Source organism: Opisthorchis viverrini (assembly GCF_000715545.1).
Source record: "Opisthorchis viverrini unplaced genomic scaffold opera_v5_153, whole genome shotgun sequence".
NCBI classification, from domain to species: domain Eukaryota; kingdom Metazoa; phylum Platyhelminthes; class Trematoda; order Opisthorchiida; family Opisthorchiidae; genus Opisthorchis; species Opisthorchis viverrini.
The window spans coordinates 163110-186723 of NW_008751810.1; the positions used below are offsets into that span (position 1 = coordinate 163110).

At 43.1% G+C, this 23614-nt stretch overlaps 1 protein-coding gene across 1 annotated transcript in view; it reads right to left on the reverse strand.

Annotated features, from left to right (window-relative positions):
• Positions 1–23614, reverse strand: part of T265_06978 (hypothetical protein) — a gene marked incomplete at both ends in the record, with an annotated part of 87940 nt that overhangs the window by 20170 nt on the left and 44156 nt on the right. The window contains one exon of the mRNA XM_009172395.1: positions 3099–3186. Coding sequence (XP_009170659.1) covers positions 3099–3186 — 88 coding nt within the window. The remainder of the gene's footprint in view (positions 1–3098; positions 3187–23614) is intronic.

The following is a 23614-nucleotide window of genomic DNA, read 5'->3' on the forward strand; positions in this document are numbered from 1 at the left end:
TACGACAGTGAAGCATCAGTGCCAACACTGATGTTGCTGTCTTTGATGATGATGAGTGATACTGAAAACGCTGAAGTAATCTTATCGGCTTGCTCAGAATTTGTCAGAGGTTGAGGTTTTTCCGTGTCATCTACGTTCTTTTCTCGGCAGATCCCCGTTGACTTCCGTCAGAAATGTGGATATACGATGTCGACTTACAACCCGATGGTCAGTGAAAACAAACACAAAATAGGATAATTATGCCGGATTGGAGAAGCTTTTCAATCACTGAATACGCCAATTATGTGTCCGGCGACTTCAAAGCCTATGTAATCTATTATTATTTTAGTCTTCACGAGAGACTCGAATGAATCTATCGTTTAAGATATTCTACAACTGAATGTGCTGCACACAGACAGCCTCATGATGAGCCCCGAGAAGGGCGAAACCGGTCGTAGGCTGTCGAAGAGTTTTCAGCAACCTGGTGAGTAGTTTCCTTTATGAAAATATACTGTGATATCTCGAATATCGTGCCAACTGAATCATGAGGCGGCCTGTGTGCAGCACATTCAGTTGTAGAATATCATAAACGAGGGATTCAGTTGGGTCTCTCGTGAAAACCAAATTGATTTGCAAATGAGTGTATTTCTCGGAAAAAGTCCAGTTTGGGTTCGGGTAGAACATAAGGTTGACGGAAACTCGGGGACTGCGCCTACCTGATGAGCCCCAAGAAGGGCGAAACCGGTCGCGGGCTGTCGAAGAGTTTTCAGCAACCTGGTGAGTAGTTTCCTTTATGAAAACTTACAATTTTGCTAGTTGTTCATTGTCTAGGCTAATTCGACACGAGTCAGCCCCTTGTTTACAAAAGTCACAGTGGCTGGATTTTTGCGCCCCATTCACCCATACGATGTGGCTCCATTATTGACCCTCTGGGACAGTAGATTCCGTTCAAGAAACTACCGCATTAGTCCTGAAGCTGTTTCCCCGTAGTCCGTAAATGCTGTGACTTTTAGACTTCTCTGGGTAATTCGGACATCAAGATAATATTAAGCACAGCCCTAAGAGGTCGGATATGCTCTCTCTAGGTTCGTATTACGGGTTAAACGGCGATATTGTTTGGTGTCCAATGTTCAGAAGCGTACTGTCAGACAATGAATGGTTACTTTTGAGACTGGCCGTCGCGAGATATTTCGGCCCATCTGATTGGTCGCCAAAGGCTACCCCGAACCCAGCCTGATTAACCGACTGTAGAATACAGCAGTATGCCGAAAGTAGAAAACTGTAAACCCAGAATAGAGTGGTAAGCATCAGCAAAAACTGACATTTAGACCCGTGATTATCCGCCACTTACCCTCAATAACGATCCCTCTAAAAACAAGTCACCCTTGTGGAAAACACAACCTTTTTCCCTCAAACGCGAATTCGTGCGCTGTCTCCCTAAAAAGACACCATCATATAGGAAAGGTCCAATACACCACAATCTCATGGCTTCTTATCCTCAGGGGATTACTGTACATAAAAATAATAGCTAATACGAAGGATGGATGTCGGCCTACAAATATCATGCAAGCAGTTGCACACAACCATATGCATTTCCACAGTTTCCGACTGTGGAGTCTGTTCCGAAGGTTGCATGGAAGTACGCTGATAGCGCCAGAAACTATTCTGCTAAGTACGAACTTGAAACGCCAGTGGGGGAGAAACTTGAACTATTTCACCATTCAGTTTTCTCATTGATTTGTACAACTCAAAGTCAAATGAAAGGTTAGCTCATCTTGTCGCCTTTTCAACGCATCGCAAACTTTTTCGGCTGTTATTGGCTAATGAGACAGTGAAGCCGTGTAGGTCTTATCAGGACCTACACTGGACAAAAACGTTTTGTGTATGAGTACACCATGGAAACGGAAGAAAACGACTGTATGCATAGGCGGGTTTAGATTGATTATAGCGCCGGTAATCGGTAACAGGCTTAGACCGTATTTGTCTGTTCATATTCACTCAGGAACTACGGTCCACAGATTAGCTGCATTAAAGGTGGAAAAGGCTTTGCTTGATGATTCATGGTGGTTAACTTGGATGCCCATTATCCGCACAATGCTCTCAGCTGCAAAATCTTTTCAAGTGGAGTGAAACTTTCCTCGCCAAAATGTTGGATTTTGCTGCGTATGTGCTCAGGCCAAAAACCGTCCTAGTCTACGTTTATATTTTTGCAGCTCACCAAATTTCATTGTTCACTGAAGCAACCATGCCTCAGGCTGAAAAGTCTTGTGGGATAGTTTCCAGCATCGCTGAGACCCCAGGATGCCTAAATAGGGCTTAAAAGTTTAGACTTGTACTCTTAACTCAATTGTCCGATTGCTTTAGTTCATCTGTGACACGTCACAGCTTCCGAAAATTCACCCTCATTGTGCGAATACTGAGCGCCGTTAACTTGGCTCTGCACGTTCCAATAGGCGCTTTGAAAAACGAAACAGCTACGCTGCTGGATAAAAAATGTTCACGACAGTGGGTATACCTCGATGATCGCCCATTCCACTGCATCCATCCATACGCGTTCAATCTATGATCTCAACCCCAATCGGCTCCCTGAGAAAAGCCAATCAAGACAGTAACGGGGAGATTTAGGGTTGTGTGACAGGGCTGCAGAAATGAAAATTGTTCAAAACCCTCTTGATGGGAGGGTAAATTCATCATGCTTACACTAATCTTAGTTGATTGTACCTCAGTCAGATATTATCCCGCACGGTTTTTTCCCAATGCCTTTTTGGAACAGCTGATAAAACACTGCTTAGTTCTCACCAATCGTAATGGAATTTGCAAAAGAAAACTCGATGTGAAATCTTGACATGTACGTTGGCAGTCGTATTCACGTACCAGAACACGGTGTTAGATGCATGTTTGCATCAAACTTTGAATAGGAAATAGTCTAAACTGGCCCATCTTTCATTTCGCATTTTTAAACATGCGTCAGCCAAAAAAACCCGAGCCATTTCGAACTTCCCAACACGATAGAATGATTACTCACGCCCACAATTAATCACAGATATTACTTATGTCATAAGTCAGTCCGGGACAAAACAGAATTGTGCGTGACATTTCAAGGTGACTGTCAAACTTACCAGAGTGGGGCGAAGTCATGTTGTGTCGCATCCAGAAGCGTTCCAATATAGGTTCTACCTCGCCACGTGACATTGACAACCAAGACACCTGAGAAGTCAAACACGGTGGCATAAGTTGAGTACACCAAAATTCGTGATAAAGAGGAGGACGTATGACAAGGAATCATGTGTGAAGGTATACTAGGTGACAATGGTTGTTTGGTTCTTCTGCCGTCTGCATATGTGACGAATTTGGTTGGATACCAGTATCACTTTCGCGGTGGATAGTTTCATGTTAATTGGAACTTCAAAAATCATCGATCTTTAGACTGGTCTATTCACGCTCATGGGTATAAGAATGCAAAGATCTGGGGTAGAGTAACTCAGCTGGGCAGAATCTCAGCTATGCGAATGGAGCAGTGAGGCGAAACCAGGCGAATCGAAGACTGAATGGCGTTTCAACGACCCAGGCAGGTTGTGAAATAAAACATCACAAACACTGTGTTTCAAGTTTTGTTCATTTTACCACCAAACAAATGATTAATATGGGTCTGTATGTCAGTTTTCACGCATCTGCTTGCATGTTACTATTTAGAAGGGGTGCTTCAATGCCTGATGCCAAAACGTGTTTGTGCCGTAGTGAACAAAAATGGACACGCCGTTATTTCGAAGAATTTACCGGTTAAGCTATATCTTCAATGCAGATTTCATCCTTTAGGTGATGCTAAATTATGCTGAAGCATCAGCAGTGTGTATCTCCAGAAACTCTGGGGAGTCCCCGATTCGCGAGCTCCCAGCTAGTGGCTGAACATTTGACGAGCAGCTGATCAGCATCGTGGCACGTAAACGGGACATGGCACCCTTGCCCTTCAGTCACAGGACCGAAATCAGGAAGAAAGGGGGATTTGAGAATTCATTAAACAACGTATGGAGCAATCTATAAGTGATTCAGAGGAAGAAGGGCCCACTCTCCCAGAAGTCATCACTCCAGAAGCCAGTCAGCATGTGACCACGTGATTTGGATCAGTGGCGCTATATGCTACCTAAGTACAGATTAGTCATAACGGTGATCAGTCGCTCATGGCCAAACAGCTAAAGATTTAAACTACTAGCTGGGAAGTCGCAAGTTCGATACTCCCTGGAATTGCGTAAGATTCGCACCGCTGATGATTCCCGATAAGGATAAAACAGCTTTGCAGTGCTTCTCGTTCTCTCAGTACCACTTATAAGACTAAGCTGAAAGCTTCAAAACCTACTCACACTAACAATAAGTATTATCTGCTTGCTGTAGACCACGAAGAACTAGATAAACCAGATAAACTAGATAAACTCTACAAATATACCTTAATGAAAATGAAACTTAAGGTGTGACCGAGTACCGAGTACGCTTGTTACCGCTTATCGGATCTCGATGTAATCAGTTGCTCCCTCATGTCGAACTATTATGTTCGACGATGCCCAATCCATGTCGATTTAGAGGTTCCTTCGCATATTGTACTTCGTTTGCCCTGAATTGTAACATTTGTAATTTCCAATGTCTCCCTGCACTTCAGACAGGTTAATTTTATGTCGTAAACTGTCCGAGGAGAACATCAATAGCTTAGAATCCGTCTACCGGCTTACGAACGTGATTAATGCATGGGTATAATTGAGCGCCCTAATTCTGCTCTTGTTAGCGACCGTGAGATCACAATTCGTCCAAAAAATTTTCGAATTCAGTCATTCTGTAAGAGATTTTTCTACCGGTGAATCAGTGCCACGAAAGCGTCTCTGTGGATTGGAAAGTTACTTCTGCCCTGACCACAGAAAGACCATTCAAAACTTACGGGTACTGGCTCGTTTACGTTCCAATTGCTTTCGAAGATATTACACTGGACTGTTGAATTATTTATCGGCTTGATATCTGGTGAAATGCTGAAACCACAATGTCAGGTGCTCCTTACCATTCCATTTAGATGATGTAATTCAAAAGAGAAGCATGTGCCAGATATTCCCCTATAACAACACAAGCAAAGTATGGATTGTACTGCCCCTTACGTGAACAACGATAACCGGGGAGTTGAGCTTGGATAAAACTTCCCAGGGTAATGTGCCTTTTGATGCTGGTAAGAACTTCACATAGTTTACAAGGAGTCTGCGGATAATAAAGGAAGTCGTCAGATTTTCTGTCATGGGTCCGCTGAAAGAATGGACCATATACTAGGCGAAGGAAGGTGTTGTCTAACATTTTTCAGATGAACATAGTTGTAGGAAACCACACAACCCTTTGGGCATTTCCTTCTAACTCTTAATCCCGAGTTTCACAAATAAAAATGATCCCTATGATACCTCCACGGAAGACACTACTCGTAAAATTGCCGAAACATTTTTCTTGTTTTTCTACACTGACATTTTAGTCAAAATAATTAAAGCTGAGGAATGAGAGGTGGCCTTTTAAAGCGCAGTACATTAAAGTTTTGGTCTGGGAATATTCACTGTGAAATTTAAAAGAGTGTAGGGTGCCGAATTTTTCGGACGCTAATGAATCCATCGATCAGGCTGACTCACGTACGACCAGCCAACCACATTCTAAACTGACTCGGTCCGAAAAACAGGCGTGAACCAAGAACCTTAAGTGGAGCGTAGGTTATAACACAGTCTCTTAACAGTAAAAAAAAGCCTTCCTGAGGAATGGGTATCGATAACGGATGGCTTAACCCAACACCCAAATGCAAACTTAGTTACGCTAATACGAAAGCAATAATAAATTTTACCGCCACAAAGATAACAGGGTGCATGTTCATTTTTTGCCTGAATTCTTCTACTCATTGCTTCCCAAGTCGTATGATATCTTTCGGTAAGGATCAACTAAAATTTGATGGCAAAGACAAAACCTGGTTGTTATAAATGAGAGGCCTTTGAACACACTGTGAGGGCAGCACGAATTAGCCAGATGCACGACTTTATTTATTTCAAAAGATTGGTCCACCTCGTCTTCGTTCACGTGGGGTTGAATAATGATAGGTACAAAATCTTTTATCTGTTCACTGTTCGCTTGCACGCCCACACAATTTCACTCACTTCTCATGGTTGTCTGATGATGCGAGTATCCAAGCTACATAGAAAAAATCTCCCAACAAACGGCACACAAATGTTCTCACTGGTCATAGTCATCGGTGCAAACCGATGCTGCAATCTATCATTGATGTGGTGGTGATCAGTCCAACTTGACGCCTCAGCTAATTGGGTGCAGCGTTTTCGGACCGAAACTGAACCGCGTTTGTTTTCGTTGTGTTCGAAATAACTGCCACTGTAGGTGACCCGTTTCGTGGACATTAGTCGATTAGAGCGCACAGATGGATGATGTCCCTGATACCGGCCGGCAAGGCGAGCGGCGGGGAACAACAAGGTACGACTGATGGCGCCATAGTTTCCAACACAAAACGACAATCTGATTAGCTCTCTCGAAAGAAGTGGAAAAAATTTGTTTGTCCCGTGTAATCGTCCTTTAATTTTCTTAAAGTATTCGGATAGGGATGCGTTTAATTTTACCACTCCTTAACTGTGGGTAAAAGCGGAACGAAAAGAATTAGAATTAACCTTGAATCCCACGATAATTTAACTGACTTTGGTTTAATAAAAAGCCAGGTAAGTTGTTCTGGGCCACCACATTTATTCTGCTTGTAGGATTGAAATCAATTCAGTGGCGAAATCCTGGATGGCCTGAGACAGCACTTCTAACGTAAATAACCTCCCCGGCGGTCGCTTGTGACGCCTAACTTCTCGTTGCCAACCCAACTGAATATTCATTTGGTGCATGAGAACGTTTCTTCAGGTCCAACTAGCTGTGTTCGCTTTTCGTAAGCAAAAAGTACTTACCTGTTAACCGATGAGGATGAGGGAAACACACACCGATTAGATGGTTTTGCTCCAAGGTTTGATGTACGATGAAGGCGACTAAAGTTACCTGCCGACTTTAGCGAATATACACTCATTTGCAAACTAATTTGGTTTTTCGAGAGACTCATCTGCACTCATCTCTCTCGTTGTGATGTTCTCAGGCAACTGAATGTGCCGCACCAGGCTTCTCAGTCGCTCAGTCGCTACGATATTCGGGATATCGCGACACATGTATATCTTTGTAATGTACTACTCATAAGGTTGCTGACGGCTGTCGACGGATTTTCAGCAACCTTATGAGTAGTACATTAAAAAGATTTACCCGCCGACTGTTACACAGGCAGTAAGAGCTACACAGAGAGTGCTATTTCCCTGGGATTATCATAGGAACACTCCATAATCGGGTCTACAACACATAAGAGCAAATTGAAAATAAACTGCGTAGGGTTGAAAATAGTGAAGTAAGAACACATTGTCTCTCTCAGGGAGACGGTAAAAAGCCAGAACAATGGAAAACCTAATGCAGTTGCAGATTGCTTCGAAGGGGATCATCTATACTCCCTCTGTGAAGTTGACCGTTTAGGAAGTTTGCCGCCATTCTTTCTACACGCGTTTGCATACACTATCAGGCTTTATAGTGGGTATTTGATTGTTCTGAAGAAATGCAGGCAGGTTCACTAACTCAATGTTCAAGTTCCTTTCCATCCTCAATTCACAAGGTATAATTTGAACACATGACCGCACAACTGAACAGCTTCCCACCGAAACACCAACGTCTACGATGTTTATAATGGACCATTGTAGGTTCGAAAAATGTGTGGTTTTATGTCTGATTCTATCCTATCCCTGACTGTTACATATGTTCTTCTTGATGAAAACAAGTTTTACGCTCCAGTGACAGTGTGAGTGAACACATAGTCTCAGCCGGAATGTGTGCGTACAAAGCACACTTGGACACACACCTCAGGCAAATTAGTCGGTCTCTTAGGTTTACCACAAGAGCATTTCATTCAAGACTGACGACACATAGGGAGCAAACAAAAGATCAGTAGGAAGTGGAAGTGCGGTTGGAATGACTCCACCTACTTAAAAAGAGGTATGATGGAGATGAAAGTTTAGGGGAAAATGCTTCCGAATGGGAAAACTTACGAGAGACCATAAGATCCACTAAAGTCAAACATTTCAGAGGAACCCAAGCATGCTGGTAATAGCTATGGTTGGTTACGGGATTTGTAGAGTTCACATTCACATCAGTCCTCCGCTTATGCTAGGGCAACGATTCTGGTGAGTCTAAATATATGGACTCAGATTTCATCCTTGTTAAAGCTCATCAGCAGTGCATATCCTTCGCTGTGTTAGCTTCCGGTCTCCAAATATCTCTCAGGTGAGGTGAGTGTGTTGACATTTCTCCACCAGAGCGAACAGGACACACCTGATTGATTTGCTAATGAGCGTATTTCTCGAAAACAGTCCAATTTGGATTCAAGTAGAACATAAGATTGACGGAAACTCAGGGACCGCGCCTACCTGATGGGCCCCAAGAAGGGCGAAACCGGTTGTGGGCTGTCGAAGAGTTTTCAGCAACCTGGTGAGTAGTTTCCTTTATGAAAATATATTGCGACATGTCGAATATCGTGCCAACTGAATCATGAGGCGGCCTGTGTGCAGCACATTCAGTTGTAGGATACCATAAACGAGAGATACAGTTGAGTCTCTCGTGAAAACCAAAATAATTTGCAAATGAATGTATTTCTCGAAAACAGTCTAACTTGGGTTCGGGTAGAACATAAGGTTGACGGAAACTCGGGGACTGCGTCTACCTGATGAGCCCGAAGAAAGGCGCAGCCGGCCGTGGGCTGTCGAAGAGTTTTCAGCAACCTTGTGAGTAGTTTTCTTTATGAGATCACATCTGAATTATCACGTCTGAACAGGCAGGCTTGTTCACGCTTTGGCAATTTTATTGGTTCGCCCGGTACGTAGAACGGCGACCCGGTGATTGTTCGGAATGTGGACCGACCACAGTCTTCATCTTCGCCTTTGAGCAGCGTTATATGCGGGAAAGCCTTCGATATCTCAAATATCACTCCAAGTGAGATATTCAGCGGCCTTTCTGAACCAAATTTAGTTGGGTCTCCCGTCATACAGTCTTAAGTTTCATCGGGATTTTACTCTCAAGTAGGAAAGGTCTCAGTTCACCGACGGCTTACTACCAGTTTCACGAAATGCTAATCGGCTAGGCGCATTACTCAGATTTTCATTATTCTGTCTCCCTTTCAACAAGGTGATATTACAGATAAAGACATTGGGGCGGTTTGCTAACGCGGGAGGATATGCCTGTAAATATGGGCCTACTCCAAAGCTACCGTCACGAAGAGAAAGTACCGTACCGTGGTGTGACTGTTTGCGCACCTCAGCGACTCATTGAGCTATAGTGGGGCGGGGTTGTCCTCGCGACATTCGCAAAGTCTCTCACACCAGGTAGTTCAGTGTTGAAAGGACTGACGAACAGAGTCTCCTGATCCTCCAGGTTTTGGATTGGAACATGTGCCGACTTGTTCTGCAGAAAGGGTAATGAATTTGCATATGCCATCAAACATCACTGCCTTGAGGTTAGGCTTTTGAGCCAAAGGCTTTGATAGGAGACCCTAATCGTCCTGTCTGGGTGTGGGCGACCAGACAGTATCCCAGCCCATGTACAACCATGACACCTACGTCTACGGCATCGAAGCATTGGTGTTAAACGCTGGTGTCATGTCGATGATGATGATGACGTCTCCAAAGCTGCAAACTTCATTCCATATTGATGCTGTACTTTCAATGATAGACTGGGTTTTCGCTTCGACCATATCATTGACCTTATAAGTAAGCATCGTTCGGTAATCACATGCATTGTACCGAAAGTTTTGTCTTTTCATAATGGGAGGCGGTGAAGCACTACAGCCGAATAAGAAAGGCGTTATTAGCTTACTTATTGTGCAGCTAATTAGCTGGACCATTTCAAAATACGGTCAGTATTAATTTATGTGCCGTGCATATCCGAACAACTATAGTAAATCAGATGCCGGACTGAGAGAAACAATGAAAGGCATGTGGTTTGATAGATGGAGGCTGATTGACATTGAGCAGACTGCTTTACAATAAAATCGATATTTCGTACATAGCTGAGGCAACCTCCTTGGGTTCTGTTTGTCAGTTGACGGATAAGCTTTGCTGCAGAACTCATTCCGTCCTTGTTTAGGTGTAACAGACTACTCAAAAGGTTGCTGAAAACTTTTAGACAATTCATAACCGGTTTCGTTCTTATTGGAACTCATCAGGTAGGCGTAGTGCCCGAGCTTCGGTTCTACGTGAACATAAATTGGACAGACTTTGTCGGAGAGTTTTCAGATACCTCATAAGTGGTGTGCTGCGTCTTGAAAATATATTAAAATATCTTGCTAGTCGTACCAAATGAAACACGAAGCGGCCTGCTGCTGCATTTTCAGCTGAAGTAGAATATCATAAATGAAAGATTCAGCAGGATTCCGTTGAGTCTTCAGTCGTCCGTCCTTGTTTAGACCGACTATCTAATATGAGCGAATCTACTTGCTTTTTAATGTAATTGGAAAAGTTTTAGGAGAAATCTTGTTGGAAAGACGGTGGTGTGTAACACTTTCGAACCTTGTTTTATCAGCTGAAGTTTGGTGTGCGTGAGAAGTGGTGTCAAGAACTCACCCGTTCTCTGATTTCGGTTCAATCACATCGGTAAAGTATGCGCAGGCTGAAGTAATTCATAAGTAACTCGAGATACGAACATCATCGAGTAAAATAGTTCTCAGGTGCGATAAGGATACCGAAAATAACGTTGGAATCGATGCATAAGGCTTAGGGTTATAATAGCAGAAAAGTAACGTCTCGTGTTTCGACTAGATTTTTGTTCACCGTAATTTATCCACACATTTATGAACTAGCGGGCTTCGTAACAGATCAGTGCGTACCACGGCTAGTACAGATCTGAAGGCGTAAATTGAATTCATTCAACGTTATGAGGGGGTAAGTTTAACCAAAATTAGACAAAAAAAACGGACGCTGCGCCGGAAACTAAGCTGTGGTGTCCTAAATCAATCCGTACACATGGTAGTGAAATCGCCGTCGCTTCAGGCATGACCTTAACCTATGTACAACTGCTGACACACTGAGTCACCTTGGGAACACACTGACACGGCTTCCTGCCGGTGTCGAAATCAAAGAGGATTGATGAGTTCTGGTGACAGTTGAAGTGTGCCATGGAAACAGCAAGTGACGGTTCATGTTCGTCATAGATGAATGAAAGAGCTTGGCATGGGAATTCCGGAATGTGTGGGCGAAGATGAGTGCAAAACCACAACTGAATGAGCGGAGTGCACTGACATGTAAACTAATTTGGTTTTGCGAGAGATTAAAAACCAATCTCTCGCAGAGCCAAGCTAGCTTGCAAATCAGTATGTTTCGCTAATTTCGTGCAATTTGGTTTCAAGTAGAACATAAGGTTGACAGAAACTCGGGGACTGCGCCTACTGACGAGTCCCAAGAAGGGCGAAACCAGTCGTGGGCTATCGGTGAATTTTCAGCAACCTTATGAGTAGTGCATTACAAACACAACTGAAGGACATTCGAATAAAAGGTTCGGTGGAATCCCGAATGTTTATACACACATGAGGAACCTTGCCCTTACGAGGAATTATCAGGTTGATTCAGAGGCATCGCACGTGTCTGCTTCCCACTCTCACTGGCCAGTTTGAACAGCCATGCCATTACGATATCTGCGATTTAGTAACTATCGAGACCCCAAGTGGATTGAAGACTGTACCAACAGAACACTCGCCAGTGCACAAATTTCCTGATCAGGTTAACTGCTGGTTGGCAACGCGAAGTCTTCATGAGCTCACTAAAGCGGCTGGAATCACAAACTCAAGGTCACTGTGAGGTTTGACGTCTACTGGAGCGCAGTGACGTATAATGTGTGATTTTTCTAAGGCCAGTTGGGAGATATACCCGTAACTATCACACAAGCTACCCCATGACAACATTAGATCGCTCGATATTTACCTGAGTGAAGCTCGTGCGGCTAATCTAATCAAGTGATGATATTAATATCACGTGAACATGCTATTCAGTCGACTGTGCGGTATTTCTTATGGCCTGGTTTAGTTCCATAACAACGAAGCAAAGTATTCTCCAAAATGTTGTTTGTGTTCCCATTTCTACTGTTTTCCTCTCAGTTGGGAAACCAACATTAACTTTTTACTGACTGTTCTGTGCGACCTCTAATGTTGCATGTAGATTCGTCTCACACAGTAAACGGTACATCATCTACGTCAAAAATTATTTTTCAAGTCTGATCAATCTAGAGTCCTACAGGCAATTGTATGTCGTCGACCGGTATCCGTTGGTACACCTACCATTCATTTTATGGACCCTGTTTTCGAACAATATGCTAAAAAGTGTTGAAAAGCTCAAAACTGGTTTGGACAGATGTTGTTCAGTCCGATTCGCAAAAAACAAACAAGATAGTTTTCTATACAGCTTAACTTGCTTCGGGTGTCAAGAGGCATTCACTCTGGTGAGAAGGACAAAATTGCCGGCTCAATGAATAATACCATATTGGAACACATCTCATGTTTTGTTTGGAGCGCTAAAGCCCACAAGTTGACAGGTTTGCTTGACAAAAAAAGGACTGAAACGTCAGCTGCGTAAAACACACTACTTATCCCAGTCTTGTGAAGGCCAAATGACATGCCGAAACCTGTTTCTTTTACTAGAAAATAGCTGATTTCATTTGGCTGCATAATATCCGCAGCTTCATTATTTTCAAATTGGAAAGGCACTCCATAATGAAAAGCCGAGAAACACTGACCATCTGTTTCATCCTTATTGGAAATCGCTATGAAACTCTAGGGACTTTCGAACTCGCGACTTCCAGGCCAATAGTTTAAACACTTAACTATTCGGTCATGAACCACTGATCATTGTTGTGATGACCCCGCACTTAGGCAGGATGTGGCGCCACTCAACCTTCAACCACGGAAACCAAACCACGTGATCACGTACCGACTGGATCATCGAGTGACGACTTCACAATTGAAAGTTGCGCTGGTCCTGTGAAATTATCCTTCCTCTTAGCTACCTACAGATTGTGTTATGACCACTGTTGTTTTTCTCATGGCCAAGAATGAACCTTCAGGTTCAGAGGGAGTTATTATCTACGTCAAGGAAATCAGTCAGTCGATCACATCATTATTCAGATTTGTCAGCTACCACTCGGGGGCAAGAAGACCATCTGGATACTAGTCAAGCCTTTGGAAGATAAAGGACTCACCAACAGTAAAATTTGCGGTAAATAACGGTGATTCCAGATTAGTTGCTGTGCCTGTCAGGCAATATATTGAACCCCCGCTTGCGTATTGTAATTGCAGCAACTTTTTTTGGCGGTAGAAAAAGTTATCACGAGTGCCGGTTGCTGGTAAAGGATGCTTCAGCTAAATGGAGCGACCACTGATGCCGAAATTGTCGGAAGTTCTGCTTCGCAAGCCTGGCCACTAGGCCAGTCTCCTCGAAGAGTACACTACATAGAAAGGATGATTCTGGGGGAGTTCACTTTGAACATAATGTCATTGACCCGACGTAAATGTGCCAGGTTGGCGGAAATTAAGACGATGAAAAAGCGTACTGACTATCTATCCGGTGATTTTAAAGTGGATTTAGCTCGCAACATCGGAAACCGTACTGAAATTCTTAAAACCTCACCAGAGAACCTTATCATTTGGTGAGATTGAAGCTTACAATCAAGAGTTATAGGTTTAATCTGCTACTCTTTCGCTTTCTAAATAAAATCTATAGGAATTCTTGTTCACTCAGCATTTTGAGTGCAAGCGAAATAGTGACCAAACATGAGCAAATATTAACCCAGGGAAACCAAAAAACTCACCAACCCAAAAATAATGTTGAAAAATACGGGCTACAGCAGCATCCGTACTGATCGTACAGACGCCAAGTACAGACTTTCAATATCGTATTTTGCTGCAGTAGGTTTCCGCGCCGCGCCTAGAACGCACCCTATGTAGGATTTTGATGGTACAATAAAAAACCATTTGGGACCTGATGATCGCTTAGTTTCGTCTTGTCCCAGTCAACTTACGGTACAACAACCTCCAAAAGCGACTCAACAGGGGAGATGATACTCTCGTGGCGGAACCAAAAGGTGTGCCTCGCTAACCACATGTAAGAGATAAAGCTCCTTGAGGACAGACCGCTACGAAGAGAGCCTATGATGGCTATACTCCCCTGGGAGAGAAACTGGTAGGAAATAAGAAGCCTTCAAGATGAGCGACCATCACATAAGAAATGACGCCAACAAGTAACCATGGGAAGGAGAAACGTAGGCCCACTGTGAACTATTGACAGAAATTTACTGAGTGGTGAAAATCATGTTGCAACTTCAAATCTGCTAGCACTGGTTAGCTACATTAAGCGTACGTTAAATACATTTCGGATAGCTTAAAACCCAGGTACGTGTTGGTTTTCGCCCCACAAATCAAGCTTTCACGAACCGCTAATTTGCCGTGTGATTGGTGCTCCGATGCATGATCAACTCCGGGGAATAGGGCGAAAGCACACTCAAGGAACAAGACTGGCGACTTTCTAGAAAGAGTACAGTTTTTTAGAGAAAATAGGTCCATTGAGGAATGTTAAACATGATTTGTTCTAGCTACAATCTTCCTTTCGAGTAGGCCAACACGGGGTGGTTTGTAATTGGCAAGAGTGGAGATTTGCCTCAGAAATCATACCCCGGAGTGGTTAAAAATGCGGTGTGAAACTTGTTGGTTCTAAACAAAATACTGAGTTGGGTGAAAGGAAATTTATAGTTCATGAAATGCACTCATTCGCACGTTAGTCGGCTTTTCGGTCCCGTATGAGTAATATTTCTTCGAGAAGGGAATTTGTGGTTGTCTCCTGTCTCTAGTTTCGCCCATGCTGAAGATCAAGAGCATACCAACTAATGAATACAAGTCGGACCATTCCAGCACCACACGACAATGTTGTTCATATACATAGGCTGGCCCCACTGGGTAGAGTAAGTCCTGTTGATTTATGGCACTAACTTGCCAAAAGGAGTTCTTAATGAATGTACTGGTCACCCGATTTTCCGAAACAATATGTGATATGCTTTTAATCACTTTCTTTCAAAACAGCATGTGCTAAAGAGGTTTTCCCCAATAAAGCAATATGTTCACCGTATGGCATTCTCAGAATCAGTTTCAAAACTTTGGATGATCGAAAGCTACCCGTCCACGAAAACGCTCATATGCCCTCAGACGATTTTAGAGGTCTTCTCGGAAACCTGCGAGTGCTGATATTCTTTACCCACCAGTAGTTTTGGGGAAAGAAGAACTTAGAATAAAGCACACTGAGAAGGTAAGTTTCACTCTCAACCAACAAACCCTACTGCAATTTATCGAAAATCTGAGCGAGATGCATGCTTGTGGGCTGATTTGTGCCAGAGATAATGACAAATGACGGTTGGATACAATGCAGGTGGTTGCGGAGTCCTTTTTCCATTTCACTGCTTGTAACGAATTGACTAAATGCCCCTCTGGCTGGTCGACACTCAGACAGACACTCACAGACTTCGCGAGTCGAAGGCCAGAAAGTCCGGAGAAGTACGAGCGTACATTCACGTACCCGTTTCACATGAACCACTGAGAAGCTATCCGCGCCGAGCTAAGAGCGTTTCTTTAGGTGTGGATTCCCAGACATGTTCGCAGGTAAAATTGTGCCATAAATCATCGTTGCCGCTATGACCAGTAAACAGTCACACGAAATCGGATGTCGCAGCTCGATGCTTGCAATAAAATACCGCTGTAGCGTGCAAGGATTTCCCCTAGGATGCAAACGTTGGCTACCACAAAGTTAGAATTGGCACACGTGAAAATTCACATCCATTTATTTCCACAAGAGAAACTTATGATGACTGTTGCCTTATGATTGTTGCCTCAGAATATCCGCACCGAAAAAAAAACGGTACCTCCGTATTGTTTAACGACAAATGTTTGAGCACACCATGTGGTAAGGTAAGTGGTCAAAAAGCGCGCGCAAAAAGTCTGAAAATATTAGGTGATAAGTCATACACACACCGGGCGACAGAATATCAGCAGCCGGATGTTAGGCACGCATAATTCAGACAAGCAGACGACGGGCTTTGGACAGGGAAATGGAACACATGTGGACTACTGCCTATCGAATGATTGCTCTGCTATCTGGTCTGAACACTGAACCACGTTGCACGTACGCGCGTCGGCTTTGTAAACAATTACTACGCTTGGTCCTAACAGAGACAAAACCGAAGGATGCCAACAACACAACAACCGTAGAAGGTTCGTATACTATCGGCAACCTTCCGGACTCCGACAGCACTGGGTTGACTGTGAGACACTGGTTTCACTAAATGTGATGGGGAGCATAACTTGACATGCTGCCAGTGGAATACTTACCCAAATATGACCATAATTACTCGACACCTTTCTCTTGCACTGCTTGAACGTTGGAGTCGAGGTGAAATCCTATCGTATCCCATTCTATGTACCATAGCTCGGATAACGTCATCCACGATCTGTTAAAAGAGGAATCACTATTTTCAGGGGTTCCGATCACACATGTTTCTGATCCGGTGGAGCAGTGGAGACCATTAATTGATTTTCTTACAACTGTATTCTGATGACAGGTTCACGGGTTGACTCCAACACAAACCGTACATCCAGCAATCGTGATAGTTGTTCGATTATCCCCTCTGGACAAGAACATTTCCCAACTACAACCGATTTTCTACCCATTTCACGCCAGAGGTCTTTTTAGGGAAGCAGGTACTGTAGTTGAGAATGAGTTGGACTACAAATCAGTTATAGAACATATGCATGCTGATCTCGCGATCACACAAACACGAACATGGTTAGAATTCCGAAATGAATTAACACCCAGTGAGATTTCTGAAAATGTGGCAGTCAATGTTTGGTTACTGAGCCCATCATAAAAAATGAAGTAGGGCAGCACCATTTACTAACAGCCCGAGAGCAATACATTGTAACCCTTTATCGTGAAGTGCTCCACAATTGCGCTTGTCAAGTACAGGTGTCGCTGTTTCGCTTTACGTGAATACTCCCCAACCGAAGAATACTTAATTGAGAGAGCTGGAATGCAGTGATATTGATTGCTTACCCTATACCACTTTACTGACTGTTGAGCCGAACATTTGTGGCGAAACTACGCGTAAACATACCAAACAGTTGTGGATCACTGACCTATACGCCTCTGTTCCTTTAGCCCATGTCAAAAGCTTCGCATGTTACACAAGTAGAAGACAGTTTGAAACAGAAACGTAATCATATCTTTTTCTTCCGGAAACACTGTGCCCCGAGCTTCTGCTACTGTTTCGTCGCAAGCCGAGTTATGATGCCCGTTGTAAATGAGATCATGTTCATGCCGAGATCGTTACCTAGACAGTGATGACTTTGAGTGGGATTTGAAACGGACTACGAGTTTCGCAAGGCATAATCCGTACAATGGGAATTATTTCACCACTTTGTGACCCCTCATAAATGGCACACATGGTATTTTTGAGACACTGTCTGAAAATTACCTAAGGGCAAGTGGTAAATATGCTAGATTGTGCCCAATCTTCAGAATTGTAGATAATCTGAAAATATTATTGTTACGCGAAAATCTGATTCATTTGAGTTCCTGAGAGAAAGAAATAAAGTAATGGGGAACTCCTGCAATCATGCACAAAACTCCACGTTCTGGTTATATTTTTCCGTCAACGTCATGTTCTACTTAAACCAGAATTGGACTGTTTTCGAGAAATAAACTCATTTGTATATCAACTTGGTTTTGACGAGAGACCCACCTGGAAGCCAGCTGAATTTCTCGTCTATAGTGTTCTTAAGTAGTGTGTTACGTCTGTAATAAGAGTAATGTTGCGAGTGTGCCCTCAGAACTACGGTGATTCTGATCTTACTGAGTAGTGTTCATATCGTTCAGAGGCTTCACAGTTCAGTGATTGTTTTGGTTAATTTTTCACTTAGGGTGGAGACCACATCAAATAAGTCCAAATTGTGCAGTACACCCTGTTATGGTTCATAGTGTTAGTCTTGGTTTATACATACGACAGTGTTTGTATGACCCTTTTTTCACATGTGTATATAATTAAACCACTGACTGATAACCGGAAATGAGCGGTGTGCACAATGCAAATGGTTGGAACAGTTTTAAAATCGGGACACCCTTGAAAACGACACGTCTTGAAAAAGTTATGAGTTCAATTTGAACCTCAATCTGCTCACTGTGACGGTGACAAGTCGTAACTTTTGGGCTTGCGCTGGAAATTCGAATTTGCTAGATTCTAGCCTGTGCTTGTAAATTGTCTGATTCCTTACACAATCTGCCCCCAAAAAGCGACACCCCGGGAGAGATGACTCCACATAGGGAGGTTCCTCAAGTGTCCACTCCACAACCACTTTCAACAAGGACCAGAAACCCCGTTAATGACAATTTAATTGTTCTAAGTAAGTGGTCTTATGAATAAGATTGAATGAAGATGAATGTTACAAAATGCGGAGCTGCAGTACATTGTCTTGTGATCTCAATTTCCGTGACTAATCACTGCCCTGCTGGTCGAAATCATCTCCTCCCGCACAAGTCATTTTGCTCTATACCAAAAAGTCCTGTTCACCAAGAAGTGGAGTAGAGTGCGGTACCGGGAAGCATAGCACAGTGCGGCTTAAGAAAAATGGTATTGGCTTAGCTTGTGGGAAAAAATGGCTGAAAGCATACACGAGTTTCTCTGATTTAGTGACAAAACAGCTACAATTTCTGATATGCGCGTGTGATCAAACAGCATATCGCAATCCGGTAATTTGTTTGCACACAGCACAGTCAACGGGCCGAGAACAGATTAAGAATTTGCTTGAAACCTAATAGCATAAGCCTGGATTTGATCAAATGACACCTATCATTCGTTATGGTGTTACAACATAGTGCCTCAGTGAAGGTATTTGATACCCCACTACGTCTAGAAAGGCCCGTATATTGACGCGTCAGTAGTGAGGCCTCTGGAATGTGGTTTTCGTTGCAAAACAATGTGCGATACGTCATTCCGGTGACAAATGACAGCCACATCTCGTAACAACCAGGAGAAAATTTAAGAAACGAAGCTAAGTCGGTGAACTCCCAGTATGATGAATGCTACTTATCTCCTGTAATATCCTCATCGGTTCGGTGTTCTTTTATTGGTCAGTGTTTTCCAGGGAATGAAGGTAAGGAAATTTGATGCACCTAGTGAACAGCCAGATAACATATGTTTTCCAAAAGATAAAAAGGAGGAGATAAAAGGGTGAAATAGTGAAGAAAAGGAGGATATAATGTAGAAGCTTCAGAGAGTGATAAACTTTGAAAAAGATTGTTTACTGTAATTAGTCGCTGACTGGCGTCAAATTTAAAAGAGAATATGATGGGCGTAGTCAGATGCTTCGAACCTAATGGGATTTTTTTTTATACGTTTATTGGATCAGAGAAAACCTTTGTACTGAAATCAGCAGCTGTCGTTGGCTTGTGGTTAGTGGTTGGCACAACCACTAACCCACCGCTACGCACAACTACCCACTGATGATGTCACCTCGACTGGTGATGAAACATTTGCAATCAAATTGCCCAGCTCAGCGAACAAGCCAACGACCATCTACGCTACCTGAGCTACCGACATTCTCCTCTGTAGAAAATCAGCAGCTGTCCTGGACTGATTAGCCCCACGTGGTCCCGAGGCTAACAGTTTGTAAATGTGATCAGGCATACTCAATTGCTTAGTCTCACTGAGGTGTGATAGTGTATGTTGGGATCGGATCATATTGCTGTCATGGAACAATGAAGAGTCGTCAATTCGGAGTCGTTATACGGCTGCCCTGTTTCATACGGTGAACTGCCACTTAAATGTGATCTTAGTTTGATTGCTCGTCGCGTTCCACTTTTTCGGAACGGGAAATGAAAGGCATGTTATACCAGTTTTGCTATCTGACGAATCCTTGGCCGTCCATATGGATAGGTCCTTCACACACGATCGCTACCGAATAAGTTTCTCGAAGATACCCATAAGGTTGCTGAAAACTCTCCAATAGCTGACCACTGGCTTCGCCCTTCTGGAGCTCATCAGGTAAACGGAGTCCCACGTGCGAAACGCGAGTTCTCCTTGAACCCAAATTGTACGAAACTGCCAAATACACCTACCTGCCTAACAATTTTGTTGTGACCAGAGACTCAACTGAATCCCAGCTGAATGGCCCGTTGATTACATTCTGTAATAGGATATCCTGCCGCCTCATGTTTCAGTCCATACGCTATTCGAGTAATCATAGTATATTTTCACAAAGAGAACTAACTGATGAACCCCCAGAGAAAGGCGAAACTAGTCGTGGACTCTCGAACAGTTTTCAGTAACGTTGTGAAATTATACTGCGATCTCTCGAATATCGTACCAACTTCAGCACAACCAATGACAAAATTATTTTTGATTACAACCACAAAGGTTTATTGTTTTACAAGTTTCAAGTTTTTGTGACGGTCAAAAAACTACCTTGTCTGAGAAAACCGAAGAACCGATATCTTTGAACTTGCCGCCAGACGTTTGTTGTACGTGTGTGAATTGTTTGACTAACTGCTATGATTGATTATCTCGTGAAAAGGACAAAGGGTTTATTTTCCGTCACTAGGGATTGAGGGGAAATGTGAGACTTGCTGAGAATTCACATTTATATCGTGGCGATTTTCTCAGCCCATTATTACGGGAATATGACTAAGGTTTCTGATGTGTGCCACCCACCCTCACTAATGAGGGTTTTTCCCGAATTCTGGCCCCTGTTGACTATCTTCTCGACAGTTAGTCATTCTTCAGCCCTTGTCGTCCAAACGTGGGATGGTAACCAAACACCCGCTAGCAAAAACGGCCTGTTAAACTACGAATTTAGTGTAGGTAGCGAGGTCTAGATGGAATCCAGGTTTCGTCCTAAGACTCACCGCAAATGACGGGGTTTCCTGCGTGTGCTCATGAAACCACTGAAAGTGCTAATATCTTATTGCAAATGTTTATTTTGGAAGTCAACCCCAAAATGAAGCAAAATCTTGCTCCTATGGCACCTTCGCTTCATTGTGAAATCTACCTGCCTAACAATTTTGTTGTGACCAGAGACTCAACTGAATCCCAGCTGAATGGCCCGTTGATTACATTCTGTAATAGGATATCCTGCCGCCTCATGTTTCAGTCCATACGCTATTCGAGTAATCATAGTATATTTTCACAAAGAGAACTAACTGATGAACCCCCAGAGAAAGGCGAAACTAGTCGTGGACTCTCGAACAGTTTTCAGTAACGTTGTGAAATTATACTGCGATCTCTCGAATATCGTACCAACTTCAGCACAACCAATGACAAAATTATTTTTGATTACAACCACAAAGGTTTATTGTTTTACAAGTTTCAAGTTTTTGTGACGGTCAAAAAACTACCTTGTCTGAGAAAACCGAAGAACCGATATCTTTGAACTTGCCGCCAGACGTTTGTTGTACGTGTGTGAATTGTTTGACTAACTGCTATGATTGATTATCTCGTGAAAAGGACAAAGGGTTTATTTTCCGTCACTAGGGATTGAGGGGAAATGTGAGACTTGCTGAGAATTCACATTTATATCGTGGCGATTTTCTCAGCCCATTATTACGGGAATATGACTAAGGTTTCTGATGTGTGCCACCCACCCTCACTAATGAGGGTTTTTCCCGAATTCTGGCCCCTGTTGACTATCTTCTCGACAGTTAGTCATTCTTCAGCCCTTGTCGTCCAAACGTGGGATGGTAACCAAACACCCGCTAGCAAAAACGGCCTGTTAAACTACGAATTTAGTGTAGGTAGCTAGGTCTAGATGGAATCCAGGTTTCGTCCTAAGACTCACCGCAAATGACGGGGTTTCCTGCGTGTGCTCATGAAACCACTGAAAGTGCTAATATCTTATTGCAAATGTTTATTTTGGAAGTCAACCCCAAAATGAAGCAAAATCTTGCTCCTATGGCACCTTCGCTTCATTGTGAAATTAGTTGGAAACACTTCTTTTATAAAGGACACTGCAACCTGCTGGGTGCTTGTCAAACAAATGCATATTATATATATATATATATATCATTACTTTCCATAAAATGCACAAGGCCGCAGCAAGCACACTGAAATGTAATTTGTTTGACATTGATTCAAATGAAGAAACTATGCGCTGAGCGTCTGGTCAGTTGTAAACTATGCAAAATTCCGCGAAAAGTTCGCGTTTGCAAACAGGTCAAGGGACGCGGATCTGAAAAATATTAATGTTTATTGAATAATGTGTTTCTGTACACCAAAAACGAAATCCTTGGGGCACCTGGATCCTGAAGCAAAGGTAGGCTCAATTCGAAACCTTAAACTCTCGCGTCACCAGTGGACGTACATGCGCTTAGAAACCACATCAATGGCCATAATTACGGTTAGTGTCAAAACGCCACATCTTTTCCTATTCCTGGTTGTCTTACTCGCAGGAACTTGGATCTCGCAGGCCTAATAGCTCGTCAGTTGTTCCATCGAAGATGAAGTAATTGTTTTTTCAGCGTCTTCTTCGCTCCGATATTCCATACCTATTCTAGCAAACCTGACAAGCCCGAACACTTAAACGTTTCATCTTTGTGAAACTTATCGGGTGGGCGTGGATTGATTGGCACTTAAACTGTTTTTTTCAGGTAGTCACCTCCGGCTCACGTAGCCGCATACGTGTATGAACAAATAATCCTACCAAAAAGCTTACTCAAAACACTGTATATCCTTAAGCACAACACCTGAATGAAACACACGTTCTCTTTAATTAGGCTCTAACACCAAGTGTCATAGTATGACTGTGTCAGATCACAGACTCGCTGTCGACGTGTAATCCAGTGATCAGCTGATTCAACTTTCGTCTCAGTGTTCCAGAAGTCCATTACGACATCAAGTCGCTGTCCACAACAGCCTGCTGTGCGAAATCACTGCCATCCTTTTTGATTCCTTGCCGTACTCTAAAATGCTTCATCTACTTTGTTTGCTGAGGCCATGGGGAAGGCTGATTTCAGTGTGAACATCCAGTATACTGTGGTTGTTCAGTCGAACTAATCGGGATTGAGTGAACTTCACATCGGGAACCCTACTTCCGCCCTGTGGACGAATACAAGTTTTGCGGTGGAGTCAGCCACTGGATGACAAAACAATTCACAAAGATGATGCAATCTTGTCATGCCGTTCCTAAGAGGCATAAAAAGACTTCAGAACAGCCTGTGATTGTCACCACTGAAAAGATACGCGAAAATCCTGTCACTTGAATTGAACGAATCTAAAGTTAGCTACCGAGTTTATGAAGAAAACCCTGAAGGAATAGCCGAAACCGTGGATAATGGGTGCACAAGTACTATGAACTTTGAGTTCATGAGAACTGAGGGATTCATTTATCGTCTCCACGAAAGTGTGGTCAACTTGCGGAAAGCAAAATATGAAGGCCGTTGTAAAATTGGCGATTGATTTCTAACAATACCCCCAGATAGGTATAAAATATTTC